The 15,427-nt window shown below is 40.1% G+C and overlaps 1 protein-coding gene across 1 annotated transcript in view; it reads left to right on the top strand.

Moving 5' to 3' along the window:
- The window catches only part of Faf1 (Fas associated factor 1), a 300,812-nt gene extending 285,636 nt beyond the window's left edge, over nt 1-15,176 (top strand). Inside the window, exon 19 of the mRNA XM_028787832.1 lies at nt 13,035-15,176. Within this exon, the coding sequence (XP_028643665.1) occupies nt 13,035-13,118 (84 nt within the window). The 3' untranslated portion in view covers nt 13,119-15,176. The remainder of the gene's footprint in view (nt 1-13,034) is intronic.
- The last annotated feature ends 251 nt before the right edge of the window (nt 15,177-15,427 follow it).

Raw genomic sequence — 15,427 nt, 5'->3', positions numbered from 1 at the left:
TTTCTTTTTTTTTCCTTCTTTTTTTTTATTTAATTTTTTTTGAACATGAAATGCTTTTTTATAGCATGTTTTACAAGGGGAAATTACCTTTCTATAAGCCTCTAGTCACTACCTCCTCCTCTTCTTCTTCTTCCTCCTCCTCCTCCTCCTTCTCCTCCTCCTCTTCTTTTCCTCCTCCTCTTCTTCTTCTCTTCTTCTTCCTCCTCCTCCTCCTCCTCTTCTTCTTCTCCTCTTCCTCCTTCTCTTCTTCCTCTTCTTCCTCTTCCTCCTCCTTTCCTCCTCTTCCTCTTTTTCCTTTGCCTCCTCTACCTCTTCCCTTTCTTCCTCTTCTCCTCCTTCTTCCTCTTCTTTCTTCTTCTCCTTCTCCTTTTTCTTCCTTTTTCTTGTTTTTTCTTGTGATACTGGAGATTGAATTTAGGGCCTCAAGCACACTGGGCAGGTGCTCTACCACTGAGATATATCCCAGCACTCCTGGTCACTTTTTCATCAAGCAATGGATCCTTAACCTTCTCTTATGTATTAGACAAGACAGTGGAAGTGGGAGAGTACAGCAGGGTCAAGAGGAAGATAATGTGAATGGGTGGCTTTTTGTCACATCAAGAGGAGGATGGAAAGAAGCAGTTGTCAGGGTGATTCTGAGGCTGTCAGTATGAATGGCTAGAAAAGAAAAATAGTCCTACCTCAGGAGAGCTCATGGGATATATGGAAGACAAGCTCACTTCAGATGTGCTGAGTCTGAGGTGCAGGAAGTCGATGTGGGGCTAGACTAGCACCAGAGGTACCCCTGTCTTTTGGCTTCTTTGATGAAGCCAAAGAGACCGTGTTGGTAGTGATTGCAGGACTAGAGTGCCTGCTCAAAACACACACTATTTCTTCATTTTTTCATCTTGGATAAATTGATTTGGTTCCATGTAGCTCACTTTCCTCATCTGTAAAGTAATGGTAATGAAATATCTAGGTCACATGACTGTTGGGAAAGCAAAGCAGAATTTTGTTTTACAGACTAACACATAAGAAATGCTCACTGTACCTGCACTGCCTTTGTGAAGCTGACAGGGAGAAAGGATCTTAACAACCCACAGAACCATTGAGGGAAGGAGTCAGTGGTGTGTAAAGTGGAAACAAACAAACAAACAAACAAAAAAACTCAATTCATGCTTCTGACCAACCAAAGACTACAAAGGGGTCTTGAAGGTATATAAGGTAAAGATAACTCTTTTAGGAAAGCCAAGCCATAGCAAGGCTGCCTTTGTCACTCCAGGCTTGTTTAAAATATGGAGACTTGGAATGATGGAGAATGATAACCAATAACTATGTCCCGTGAGCCTGTTACATACTAGGACCTTCAAATCTGTTAGTTATCTAAAAGGTGTTGCCTTTATTTTATAGACAAAGACATAGAAGCCTAGAGAGCTAAAAGTTCTCTAGGTTGCACAACACTAATACCTGTATTTGATTCTCAAATCTACATTATCTCCTCATACTATGCTGAACATTAAGTGGAGTGACTATTACGGATTATGTATAAGTAAGTTGATGTATTTAAACCTTTCCAAATTGTTTACTCTGCCTCAGAACTTAATTTTGAAAGGTGTTTGTGAAGCAGTGTAGCATTCAAAATTGCTGTTATCAGAAATAAATAAAATTTGAAGGCTGTACGTATAATTCAGTCTGACTCTTGAGCCATAAATAAAAAATCACCAGTTCTTTGCTCAATATTACCGGTGTCTCTGCAGACATGCTTTACTCACTTAAAGTATGTATAATAACACCACTGTAAACACAAACAACTGCCAACATATATATGCTCAGATTAGCCTTTTCTAGATAACTCACTATAATTTTCAAATTCAGCACTACAGTTCCAGAGTGCATTAGCACATGTACCTAACATGACCAAATCCTCTGGCCTCATTGCAGCTCTAGCCCCAGCCTCAGAGCACTTTATCTAGGCCACATCCAGCACCTCACCCCACATCTGGACCTCACATCTGGGGTTTAATGACTGAGTCTCAGGCCTGAATGTCATCTTGCTCTTTCCAAGTTTATTTCACTTTTATAGTTGGCCTTTTGTGAGGCTTTGTATGACCTTCATACATGCCTTCTATAAGGTTTTATGTTAGTAGTCCTTCATATATGACTTCTGTGAGGCCTTGTATGAACAGATCCTTTTACATGCCTTCTGTGAGGCCTTGTGTGAGCAGAACTTCATGAATGCCTTTTAGACTGTGGAGAGGTACAAAAGGCTTTTCTAGTTCAGAGACTAAGACACAGAGAAAGCCTAGAACTAAGACACTAAAGGCAGAAATGATTATCTCAAGCTTACAATTACAAACTGAAGGTGTGAATTTTTAAACAAATAAAAAAAAGATACATATCAAGGTTGAAGTTACTTGGAATTATATCTAATTGACCATTATTCTCTAACAAGGTATATGACATGTAGTGAACATGTAAACTGGTTTAGTGTATACAAGTATCTAAGAAGAATGGATAATTAGATTGTAACAAATGGCTGTAGATATTAAACTAGAACAAAGGAGATAAATACGGTGACTCTCTAGGAGAGAAGCATTCATCTTTCTTATATTTTCTCAGGACCTTCTTTCTATTGTAGCCCTTACCATTGAGCTGTGATGAGCTTTGAACTGCAGTGGTCTTTTTCTTGACTAAGTGTTGCTCTAGACATTGCTTAAAGGTAGATACATTGTTTACTGCTATATTCCAGTGTCTACCAGGTTTCTTAAATGTCATATACACTAAGCCAGGTGGTGATGGTACAAACCTTTAATCCTAGCACTTGGGAAACAGAGGTAAGTGGATCTATGTGAGTTTGAGGCCAGCCTGGTCTACAAAGTGAGTTCCAAGACAGCCAGTGTTACAAAGAAACTCTGTCTTGAAAAACAAAACAAAAAAAGGATCATAAACGCTAAAGAAACACTTGTTTAGTTAATAGATAAGAAAAATACAGTGCTTATACACATTTGCACTTCTATTCTTATTGTTTGGTTTTGTATTTCTCATATAACCAGACAAATGTGTGAACTCATGATGCCCTCATGGCTTGAGGTAAGATTAGTTGGGAACTATAATATAGTAATATCCACCCTCATTTATTCCTAGTTCTTTCTCTCTCTCCCTTCACCCACTTGATGTATAACCATGAAAGTAGAAATCTCAGGCCTGTAGAGAAAACTCATGGTGTATTTGGAGCTCAAATGCCTGAAGTGACCCATCTAGTGAAAGCTTTCAAGTATCTTTTAACAGCAGTTGTCAGCCTCTGATTCTGACACTCTGGCAGGGCATCTGAGTATGTGCTTTGGGAAAGGGGACTAAGCTGGGAGCAGGTATCTCAAGATGAAATGTTTATTCTTCCAGCCACTTGTGTGATCTCAAGCAAGCTAATGAACTTTTCTGGGTCATATTTTCCTCCTCTGAAATATAGATTTAAATATGTTCTTTTTAAATCTTCTTTAGACTCTGATACTGTATGGCTCTATAATTAAACAGGTTAAACAGATTTTTTTAAAAACTAGATATTAATACTTAGTCCATTAGCAGCCATCTTCTGAGAAGTATAACAAAACCACTGGCTTCCTGGTCTTCCCAGCTTTAAGATCATCTTCTCTCCCTTTATATGAGAATATTTTCCTCCCTGACAGTCTATGGAGACTTAAGCTTCTATTTACTATAGCTGGAGGTTCTTATAGTCTGAGGCTTTGACAGTATTTCACATTTATTTATCTGAGCCAGAGCTTAGGATCAGGTAGCAGCTAAGTCATTTAAGGTTATTCAAATGCATTGAAAATGTTGCTTAATAATTCAGAACCAGTTTTCTCTGTTTAGAGTGTTAAGATTTTTAAAATCCTCCTAATTAGCCAATTCCAACAGTTTAAACAGAGACGAGGAAAAGCTGTCCCTTCTTAAAAGGGCAACTAATACAGACTTCTTATTAGCTCCTGTGTCTGGACACTGGCTGAGGCTAGAGCAGAGCATCCAGTGCAAAGGGCCCTGATGGAGTCAACTCCCAGTGCTCCCAGTTGCATCCCAACAGCTCTGCCTGCTGAGGGGGTGAGGTGAGTGGAAGTAGGTATAGGGATGCAGCTCCAGCAGATTCCATTTCTTTGGATTGGTGAAGCCCTGGAGAAGAGTGGAGAAACTTCACCCACCAGTCTTTCAACAAACATTTCTGGAACGGATACAGTTTCTAACAGTAAATTAGACCCTGGGAATAGAGAGAGCCACTAAGATTCCATATATGCCCTCAGAAATCAGCTTAACTGGAGACAGACTCATAAACAATTGTAAAATGGCCTGAAAGCCGTAACATAACTCACTGTGAAACAGATCCTCTGAGCTGCATCCTTCAGAATTCCTCACCACATTGAAGTGTCTAGTGCTATTTGAACAAAGAGCAGTGTTAGTATTACCAGTACCTACATTCTAAAACAAGCCCTAACCTTGCATCTGCCAGCTGACTTTGGCATCAACCTTATTTGAAGAACCTACATGTAAAAGACAGGTATTGGCTCTGCAAATGTGGCCTGGTCACATGCAAAGCAAAGGAGTAGATAATGAAATAAACAACAATGAATGTATGTGGTTGCTGTGTCACTAACCTATGGCCTAACCAATAAGACTGGAAACTGGTGTAATTAGCTCTGTTCCAGAAAGAGAAAAGGGGGATTTAGGCTCTGTTGCAGGCCTGGTTCTGTAGAGGAGGTGCCGTTTAAGTTGGTCATGAGGGATATATAGGTTAGAATGTTTGAAACTAGACAGGAAAGATAATCTAGGTAGAGGAAACAACATAGCCCAAGATTCCAGAAAGGAAAACCAATGAATATTTGGTCAGTAGCAAACAACTCTAGTTGGCTGGAGCATAAGATTGGGAGGTAATAATATTTGAAGATCGGAATCATAAAAGATGGTAGGACCAAGATACCATCACCCCTTTCAAAAAGCATAGGTCTACATGTCATTTATTAATGTATCTCATTGCTATATACTCTGATATGTTGATGTGATCTTGCTTTCTATTTTTCAGCACTCCATAATATTCTGCATTCTGATAGTTTGGTACCTACTCTGCATGCTACTTTATTAACAGCATATAATGCACAAAGGTACCTTAAGTTGCTCTGTCTTCTATACAAGACATTTGTGTGACGTTCAAGGGAAAGCAAACTACGATGGTACTCGTAGCTGTTGTATAAAGTAGGACAACGTCAGCATCCTTAACTTAACAAGACAGAAGCTCAGAGATAAGAAAGACTTGGCAGAGTCTCTTCCCAAATATTTTCATTTCTCATCATAGTACTTTTCTTTAAGTCCAGGAATTTAGGAGGTCTAGTTTTCTACAGACCTCCTGGACAAGCCTTCAAAGGATGTTCCTGCACTATTCATGGTTCTTGCCTTCCAGTTTCATAAGCTTTTGGGCAGATGAAGTGTAATATCAAAATAGCTCAGAGAAAGCCTTGGTAACATTTAAGATATTGAACGTGCTGCATCTGGTAACTAGAAATTTTAATGATCTCCTGCTGTTTTGGTAATTGGATAAGTAAATACATCAGAATAAATCTCACCAGCAAGTCTTTTGTATGTCGTTAGGGACTCAACTCTTTTAACTCCTGTTCAAAGCTCCAGCTCTTGAGTGGTGCTTGTGTGCAGAACTAAGAACACACTGGCTTGCATGGCCCTACTTGGGTATTAAAATGCATGCAGAATGCTCAGTCTCTCCCTAGCCACTCTGCTGTTGAAGACACATTGAGCATACCACTAAATGACCTCTATATAGCCAGGGGGAAAGTATTTTTCTGAAGTTTATGCTACCTAGAAATTTATATTCTATCTCCAAACTGCCTTCCTAACTATGCCTACCATTAAAGGCCCCAAAGAATCTTGTCAGAAACACCAACATCCATTTACAAACGGGGGGAATGAAAGGCTGAGCAGAAAAGGATTGCCCTGTTTTAATAAGAAATTGTTGAAGAGCTATAAGAGTGACAGTATGGGAGGTTTTGTGCAATGGTTTTGTGCAACTCTCTTCCATATAGAAATGTGGAAGAGGGACCCAGAGGGACATGGTGTACTGAAAGACCTCTGGGGTGTTGAACAATGATGTTACCATCTTGCAGATAAGAAATGTGTGTCTCCTTCTCAAGAGATTATGACTTGTGCAAAATCAACTTGTTCTTAATCTGTGCCTAATAGTGAGATTCTGGGGCAAACAATGATTAGGATTTCTCAGAAGGCTTTTAAGTTCACAGTTCTAAACCTAACCAGTATGCAGGTATCTTTTCCCTGTTTCTCAGTGCCATAGTCATTAATTAGTGTTGTGATCCAGTCTAATCAGAGACATCCTAGAGACCTGTTATGAAGACCTGGCTGTCTGGTGTGGTATTGGCTTCTAAAGAGCAGCTTGTCCCCTAGATCAGTGTTTGCCTACCTCTTTCAAACCACTACATACTCACATTTCTTTGGTCTCTTTGCTCATCTTCATTTTTATTGAGAGAGGTACAGGAGAGAATTTCTCTTGGCATTTTGCCTGGTCCTGGTCATTGCTCTGACTTGTGCCAATTTGGTGGCAGAGTACTGGTAGTTTTTTGTTAGATGTTCCATTGCTGCTAACTGGTTTGCTGTCTTGATCTTAGTGAACTGGGCTGCTGGTATCTGGACAAACAGAGATTGGAATCAGCCCAAGGAACTACTTTTAAACAGGTCCACATCCCCGTGTCCTATTTGCTGTCTTTTCTCTCCTGCCTTTGGATAGTGGGCTAGAAGGGAGATTGAAGCATTTGAGAACCTTATTAAAGTAGGTTTTAAAAAAATCTAAACCTACAACAGAGTCTTCATCTGTGAACTTGCCTATATTGTTTATGCTTCTGTGGACCACAAGCTTATAAACTACTCTTCTGTAAAGCAGAACTTCCATGAGAACTTAATCTCAGGGAGAGACCTGACTATCCTTTGGTATTGGGATTTTGTTTTGTTTTAGGAGGTCTTGTTTGTTTGTTTGTTTGTTTATGGTTGGTCTGCATACTTTGATTTTCTCCTGTTTTTAGACTAAAGAACATCTCCTCTTACCTTACCCGTGTTAGGATCCCCTCTCTTACCTCTGGGCTTTCCCATTAACATTGTCACTTAATAGTGACCAAAGCCACTAGGATCACCAAGGCCAGGAAAGGTCACCAAGGCATCCCTAACAAGATGCCAGTTTTTAAGGACACTTTAACATTAATAAAAATACCAATTTTTACCCTGTCCATAAAATAGAATAAGAGGGGTACTTAATTATGATAATCACTTGATTAGATAATATGGAGATAATTAGCATAATGTGTGGCAATTAGAAAATGCCAAGTAAAGAGCAACATAGGATGAGACCCTATCTCAAAAAAAGAAAAGAAAAGAAAAAGGGCTCCCATACAAATGTTGGAAACCCTAAAATAACATAACAGTGATGCTCTTACTCATCCATTTCACCTAAGTCACTTGACTTCTGAGTCTCAAGTTGCCCACCTGTGAAATGAAGGTCTGGAATGTTGGATAGTTAAGGCATTTTCTCAGCATAACATTCTGAGATTTTCAGTGTAGCAAGATGAAACTCTGTCACATTAGTTTACATTATCACAACACAGTATTAACTTTATAACAGGAACTGAATGAAGCCTAGGGAGTTCATAGGGGGAAATGAATATAACATTTCAAATTGCTGAGAAAATTGATATAGCAAAGAAAAGCTCTGTTTGGCAGAGAACATGTCTCATCTGTGCTAACATAAACGTTTTACAGAGTCGGTTTGCTAAAAATGCTGTTTGAATGAGAGAATATACCCATTCAGGTTTCCCAGGTTCAGTAAAGAAAATATCAGGATGGTTGACATCCTTCTGCTAACTATAAAGTCAAACTGTACCTCTTATTTGAGAACACCCCTCCTCCCACAAGGAATCCCAAAGTGTTCATTCTCTGTTGATTTAGAGAGTCAATAATTCAGTAAAGTCCCAGGTAAATGGCAAAAGACAAAACTCAGATTGGGTTTTTGTATTCGTATTTTATAAACATTTCAGGACTTTTTTTTGAATGACCTTTGTCTCTTTGCCATTCTTAAAGTGAAGATCTTGTATCCTGGAAGCTTAATTTAAAAGAAAATCTGGGGTCATCTCTTTGAACTTCTTTCTTCATGTAGGTACAGTTATCTCTACCCATATGATCTAGTAACTCAGTAGATTCCAAAGTTAAATTCCCTTGATTCACAATCTGCCTTTAATAGCTTTGATACTTTAGACAATCTGCTCTGTAACTTAATTTCCTCATAAAATAAGGATAATCATTCTGCCAACATTGGAGGACTATTATAAAAATTAGTTTTATAAATGCAGCATATGTCATTGATTGCCTGGTTTGAAGTAAACATTCAGAAAATGTTAGTTCTTACCATCATCTGTAAATATGCCTGTATTTGGATGTCTCTAAGTGCAACAGATTTCCCTCTTTCCTCCCAAGTCAGTCTGTTCATAAGTTGGTTTGCCAAACCTGATTTTAAAACTTTAGTCTCTACAACTGTGGACGAGGTAGCCTTGGTGACCTTATCTACAAGATGGAACTAGTACTAATTTCACAAAGCCATCTTGAGGACTAGTTAAGAGACTACATATAAATCTAGAGTGCAGGTGTATGGACCCAACTCACAGGAGATACCAACTAAGTGATGCTTGCTGCTGTGATGATGACTGAGAACAGAAGCTAAATAATACCTGAAGGAGGAAGAAGAAAAGCTGCGACCATTATTAGCCATGTTAATACCTGCTGCTTCTCGAAAGAGTTCTGCTTCCCATGATCTTGGCCTCACCATCCTGGCTCTCTGTACTGGAGCCTCACCAAGCACACTGCCTTGCCTTCTACTTGTCATACTTGAGAAACACAGGCCCAGCACAGCACATCTCTGCCTCTACAGCAACAGCAGCACCACGTCCTTGTACCCTGTCTCCACACACAGTTCTCTGGTCCTCTGCTGTTCATTAGGAAACACAGACTTACTTTCCTCCTTACCAAGAGAGCTCCCCTTACATGCTTCATGCTCTTCGAATGAGGCCAAGAGCACTGCAGAGTGTTTTCACAATACGGCCCCTAGCTAGCTGCTGGGGAGAAGCTTGGTATCCTGCATTCCCTAAGTGTCTCCTCATTTACAAATTATAAAATGCAGTGTAATTTTTTGATATATGTAAATTAAACATCATGTAATAATCAAAATAGAATACTTAGTACATCCATCACCCCATCAAGTTAACATTTCTTTGTAATGAGATTTTAAAAAGAAAAAATTCTGTATCACGTACTCGAGTCACAGAATATGGAGAAATCCAGCTGGTCCTCAACTGGAAGCTTCATCCCTATTAGTGACTTTCATAGTGCTGGTAAATGCTATGACTCTACTGGAAGAAGAAGGTGGTCTTCAGTCTTACCTAGCAGTAAACCCTGCAGTCTGCAATGACACCCGCCTGGCAAGATACGCCCACTGATGCAGTAGAGCTACAGATGACTTGACAGTCCCCTCAAGGCTCATGGATCATGAGGAAGATGGAGGATAAAGATTATAAAAGCTGGAGATGTTGGGTGACTCCAAAACATCAGTGCTTTCTGGACACAACAGTGCAGGTGCATATATGAATACCAGTTGTGACAGCGTGCACAAGACCTGGGCAAAGTCAAGCCAGCCAGAATCCCAGTGTAGAGGAGGGGAGATGGACTCGAAGTCCCCGAGCTGACTACTGGCATTTAATTATTGCTGGGAAAGGGAAGGCCAGTTTTCTTTAATGGTTTGACACCTGATATATGGACCACAATACAGGGCAGGCCCCATGCAGGAATAGTCAGCCAATACTGACTGGACTTGGTGAGTTGAAGGGGAACAGGGAGCACATGCACATGATGCAGGATGGGTAGGGAAGTGGTAAGCATTTGGGAAAAGCTAAAGAAGGGGATTGCTATGATTAAAATACATTGCATAAAGTTCTCAAAGAACTGATAAAAACAATATTTTTAAAAAGCCAAAATATGAAAAAAAAATCTCTTCTGGATATTAGAACTATATAATATACTATTGTTAACTATAGTCACACTACTGGGCAATAGAATACCAAAGGGCTATTTGTTTTGGTTTTTGGTTTTGTTGTTGTTGTTGTTTTTGTTTTTGTTTTTGTTTTTCGAGACAGGGTTTCTCTGTGTATCCCTGGCTGTCCTGGAACTCACTCTGTAGACCAGACTGGCTTCGAACTCAGAAATCCACCTGCCTCGGCCTCCCAAGTGCTAGGATTAAAGGCGTGCACCACCACTGCTCGGCCCAAAAGGCTATTTTTATTTTTTTTTAATTAATTCAGTAACAGTAGGGCTCATTTAATCTATTTTTGTTTTACTTTAATTTTATTTTTCACTTTCATTTAATCTCTTAATCTTATGGTTTTTAATTGTAAACTAGGGATAACAGTAGTTACAAGACTAGCATTTAGATCAAATGATATGAAAAAGAAAAAAGACTTTGTATGTTTTACAGTGTATACTTCTGTATCATGTTATCTATATCCTCATTAACACTGGCCCAAAAGTATTGCTGAGTTCAGGTACTCCTCTGGGTAAGCAGTGTGACAACTACAGTATTGAAGCATGGTTTTCGGCATGCTCACTTGAGAGGCAGAGGGAGTTGGATTGTTGGGAGTTGGAGGCTAGTCTGGTCTACATAACAAGTTCCACTTACTAGCTATGTGGCCTTGAACAAATTCTCAGCCTTTCTAAACCTGTTTCCTGGCCTGTCAAATGGAAATAACAGTACTTAGCTCAAGGATTATTGTAAAGATTAAATAAGTTAATATATTCAATGTGTGATGAAAGATTATAAACTATTGGATATTATTGTTGTCAACAGTTGTGCTCCTGTTGTAATAATAATTTGTTTTACTAAACAAGTGGATTTTTAAAAAGAAAGAAAAATAAAAGACTAGATAGTAAAAAAAAAAAAACTTAAACATAAATAAAATGAACTTTAGAGTGTGGAGTTGAAGGTGGCCTCATGTGGACCCCCTGAGAGAAAGTGTCGAAACAGAGCTGTGCCTATTTCAAAGCAGTCCACTGACTGTAGGGCCTCAGTGAAGCTGGAGAATGACATCCCCAGACTGCCTGCAGGGAAAGGCTAATTTAAACAAGTGACAGCTACATTGAAATTCAGTTTCTTACCTCTGAAACCTTGCATGGTGATTGGTTTATGACTTAAGAAATATATTGGAAGTCCCTGGCTTGTAATATATGTCCAAGAAATTTTTGATTGTTTTATCAGTGACATCTAGAATTTTAACTAAGAGTTTATGAATCTCTTATCTTGCACATCTACCACTCTAGTAGGTGCCACGTCGGCCTGATGCTCCAGCCTCTGTCCTGTTTGCTTCCTAACAAATCCTACTGCCTGTTCTCACAGCTTTGCCACTAGTGTAATTTTTGGTTTCTCCCAATAAGCATCATATTTACAAACCACAAATAACAAAGTAGAAGATGCCGGAAGAGCTCTGGCATGTTAATTAAGAACAATAGCAGAAGCAGCTGGGCAGAAAATGCCAGTCTGAAGCAGAGGCAGCATAGCTCTGTTTGTTGACAGAAGCCAGTGCAGTATTGTATGTTAATTGGGGAAGTAGGTAAACATTTGCCAGCAGCTTCCCCTCCCTGCACATTGGAAGACAGACAGCAGGCTAGGCCCTCCCTTCCACCTTGCCTGCCCATCTGCCCAGTACCCAAGAGATAATAGTAGGGCAAGATTTATAAGCAGAAAGAATCCTAGGGGTAGAGACATCTCCTTAAAGACCCTCCTGGGCATAGTAAGTTTCTGTCTGGATACACTAAATAGAGAATGTTCCCCTATATCAGCTTACTATCTGTCTCTGACACCCAGCCCTGGTCCCCAGGGCCTCCCCTTCTCTAGCTGGAAGAAGAAACCAGAGTCATTATGAGTTGCTTGAGTTGAGCAGACAAATTGCCTGCCCATACTATTTACCCAAGGTCCCAAAGCTCATATAAATAGCAGAACAGCATCTTCAGGTATGGCAAGAAAGCAGCTAACCATCCATCTCTCCCTTAACAGTTGCTCATACACAGCATAGTCTACTGATCTACACCATACTAGACACTGTGCTAATTATGTTCTTTCTCATTTAATCTTCATCAGTCCTATAAGTCACAAAGCTGCACCACTGTTTAAATCAGCCTGCACCACTGTGACTTAAACCAGGCTCTACCTATTTTCAAATCCTATATCCTCTCAACTAACCTAGTATTTTTCAGCCTTTCAGAATTTATGACCCCTTTTAATGAATGTTTTGTTTCTTTCTCTTACATTTATAAACCTTCACATGCCATTGCTGCCTTGGCTTAGGGAGTGCAAAAATCTAATTAAGATCTCTCATGTAGCATAGCCCATGGTATCAAGATTTCATCTGCCTTTTACAGTTGTGTGTGTGTGTGTGTGTGTGTGTGTGTGTGTGTGTGTTTGCCTCATCTTTCCAAACTACATATACCCCCAATATGTCTCACAAGGGATCATCCCTGGGATATAGTCATCTCTGATCACAGTAGAATAGCCATTCATTGTAATTTTAGTGGAAGGACCTAGCCCTTGTCCTTCTAAAGGTTTAGTTGTTGTCCCAACAAGCAGAGAGAGAGAGGTTAACCAACGAGAGGTCTCAGGCATGCATCACTCAGTTTAACCAGATGGACCCTCCTGTGTCTTTCCCCAAAGCACAAGAGGCAAGGGACCTCTCCAGGAAGTGGCTAAGTCTTAACCTTAAAGGCAGTACTAAACTCCCCTACTTAATAAAACTGCAGAATATGACCTTTCTGCCCAGTTTCCTCAGAGAACATATCAACACCACCAGCAGTACACAGAATTATTTTAAGATCAAATAAGATACTTTGCATGTGTTCATGCCTATATGTAAAAGATTGAAAATTGATGTGTTTGTTCCAGATTTCTGAATATGTGTTTTCTTTCTTTCCAGGTAACTCAGCTAGACCCCAATAAGTCATTATTGGAGGTAAACTTGTTCCCTCAAGAAACCCTTTTCCTTCAAGCAAAAGAGTAAACATGACTGAGTGGTAGAAGCAGCCACTCCTGACAAGCCAGCGGCACGTGCCAAGAGATGGGCTCCTCACCAACCCACCTACATGCTCGTGTCACTCAGTTCAATGTCACACTTCTGCCTCTTGCAAGATTGCTGGAAAAAAGTAATAAACATAGCTACTTAAAATTTCCCATCCATGAGTATATATTCCCCGTTCCTCATGATGGAGCACCACAATTCCATTGCCCTCTCCTGATACCTGCCCTTTGCCCTTGTTTAATGACTAATGTTCTGTTGTGTGCAAGTGGCCCTGGGGGAACTTAACCCATCTTTCCCTCATTGTCCAGGACAGTTCTTTCTGTCCTTGACATCAGGATGCTGTCTGTATATTTGATATGTCTCATTGAGCCAGGGCTCATGCCCTCTGGCTTTTCATGCCTTTAACTGTGTTTTAAGTTTAGCACCTAATTTTAAAAGGGGCAAAAAAAAAAAAAGTCAAATGGGACATTTTTGGCCTGAACATCAGACACTTTGGGGTAGAGGAGTGTATCATATATCTGACACCTTTACTGAGATTTTTGTTACATATTCAAGGTTTTTACATACTCCTGTCATGAACTCCATATTCCATCTTGGAGGGATTTGTTTGTTTGTTTGTTTGTTTGTTTCATTGCAGCTTGGGAAACTATTCAAGTACACAATGTGTTGAGATCGTGTACAGAGAGTGCTGGTACCAAGACTGGTATAGGCCAGTTGTGTCAAGCTGCTCTTCAGCTTGTATTGAGGCACTTAGAACTTCCTAGATACCTGCTCCCGAATTGCTAGTGTCTCAGTTTACACTACACACAGTTTTCCTGCCTTTTCTCCCACTACAACTTTATACATCTGGACCTTGTTACTTGGTGGAGTGGTTTGTTTGTTTGTTTTTGTTTTTCACTTTTTAGGCTTTGGATACCAGAGCTCACTATGTAGCTCAGAGGTGTGGCCTCAGACCTTTAGTAATCTGCTTCACTCTCCAAGTGCCAAGATTCCAGGCATGCCCCACAATACCTAGCCAGCATTTGGTGTTTTAAACACCTTGTCCATTGCCAAAATCTGACCAGCTGCCCCGTGGGCTCTCTTGCAATAAGGGACTTGCTCTATGATTTTAGTTTCTGAGTGTTTTAATATTAGATATTGAATTTATAACCCAAATAAAAGGAATCTCATTCTTTGGCTAAAAATTCAGACTTAATATGTTTAGGAGAACAAATGTGGGGGCTTAGCCTAGAATACATGTGTTGCCAGAATTGATACATAGTAATCTTGGATTTGATTTAGTAGAAGTGCACTTTGTTAATCTATGGATTTAAGGTTTGGGGTAGTTCATAAGAATATTATTTATATCTTCATAGTCTTTTAGTCCTGAAATGTTCTTTATGGTGTTTTTTGTGTCATCTCCAGTCTTTATCCTAAGAGCTGACCTACCAGTCTGGTTATTTTGTAAGTGTGTGTTTCCCTGGGACCATTATGGGGTTCTAAGAAGACTTTAACCAAAGCTGAAGATGTGTCTGGTCACTTTTCCCTCTACTCAAAAAGTATTGGCCAAGGAAGTTCACCTGTTTTTCTCTGATGCTCAGCCATGAACATCCTCTGAAAACTCTTCTAAGAGATTGTTCCCAATACCACTACGCTTTATCTGCCAACTGACTGAAAAGGGAGCTCTGTGAGGGGGGCTCCACCTAAGCAGTTCCTCTCCGACGCTGTCCCTTCCTTCTCAATCGAGTGGCACCACAAGATGTCATTTCTGAAGCTGCAGCTGTGCTAGGGCACCAGCTCTTCTTTTTCCACCTAGACTTTGTTCTATAGCTGCTGTGAGAAGCCACAGCCCTGTACTCAAACCGCAGTCAAAAACAGCAGCCAGGGTGTGGGCAGGTATTTGAGTGCAATCTCAGAGTTCTTATGTCTAACCTGTCCCTCTGATTTGGATGTGGCTTCATTACATGGTTCCCTACCGTTCCTGTTTACTTCTGTATACCAACATATAGACTTTACTCTGAACCCAATTTCGTAACAGTTATTAAATGTTACTTGAATGTGTGTGAAGTTGACAAGCCCTTTTTCAACCCTGCCTTACAAAGCTCTGTCTATCATGCTCAGCCTCCTGAATTCCTATCCTCTAGGCCCTATTACTGTTTGCTCCTGGCAGTCAACTGAGTTCCCAGACAGGACAGAGCCTTAGAAACTGTCTTCTGCAAGCACAGAACTAAAGTGACTTGCTATCACCACAGAATCAGCAGTGTCATATTCGTAGCCATAGGTCTCCTTGAGCTGTACATGCCAGCCTCCAT

The sequence above is a fragment of the Grammomys surdaster genome, unplaced genomic scaffold (genome assembly GCF_004785775.1).
Source record: "Grammomys surdaster isolate TR1022 unplaced genomic scaffold, NIH_TR_1.0 100, whole genome shotgun sequence".
NCBI lineage: Eukaryota > Metazoa > Chordata > Mammalia > Rodentia > Muridae > Grammomys > Grammomys surdaster.
The sequence above is the reverse complement of the archived record's forward strand: the minus strand, read 5'-3'. Positions and strand labels throughout refer to the sequence as shown.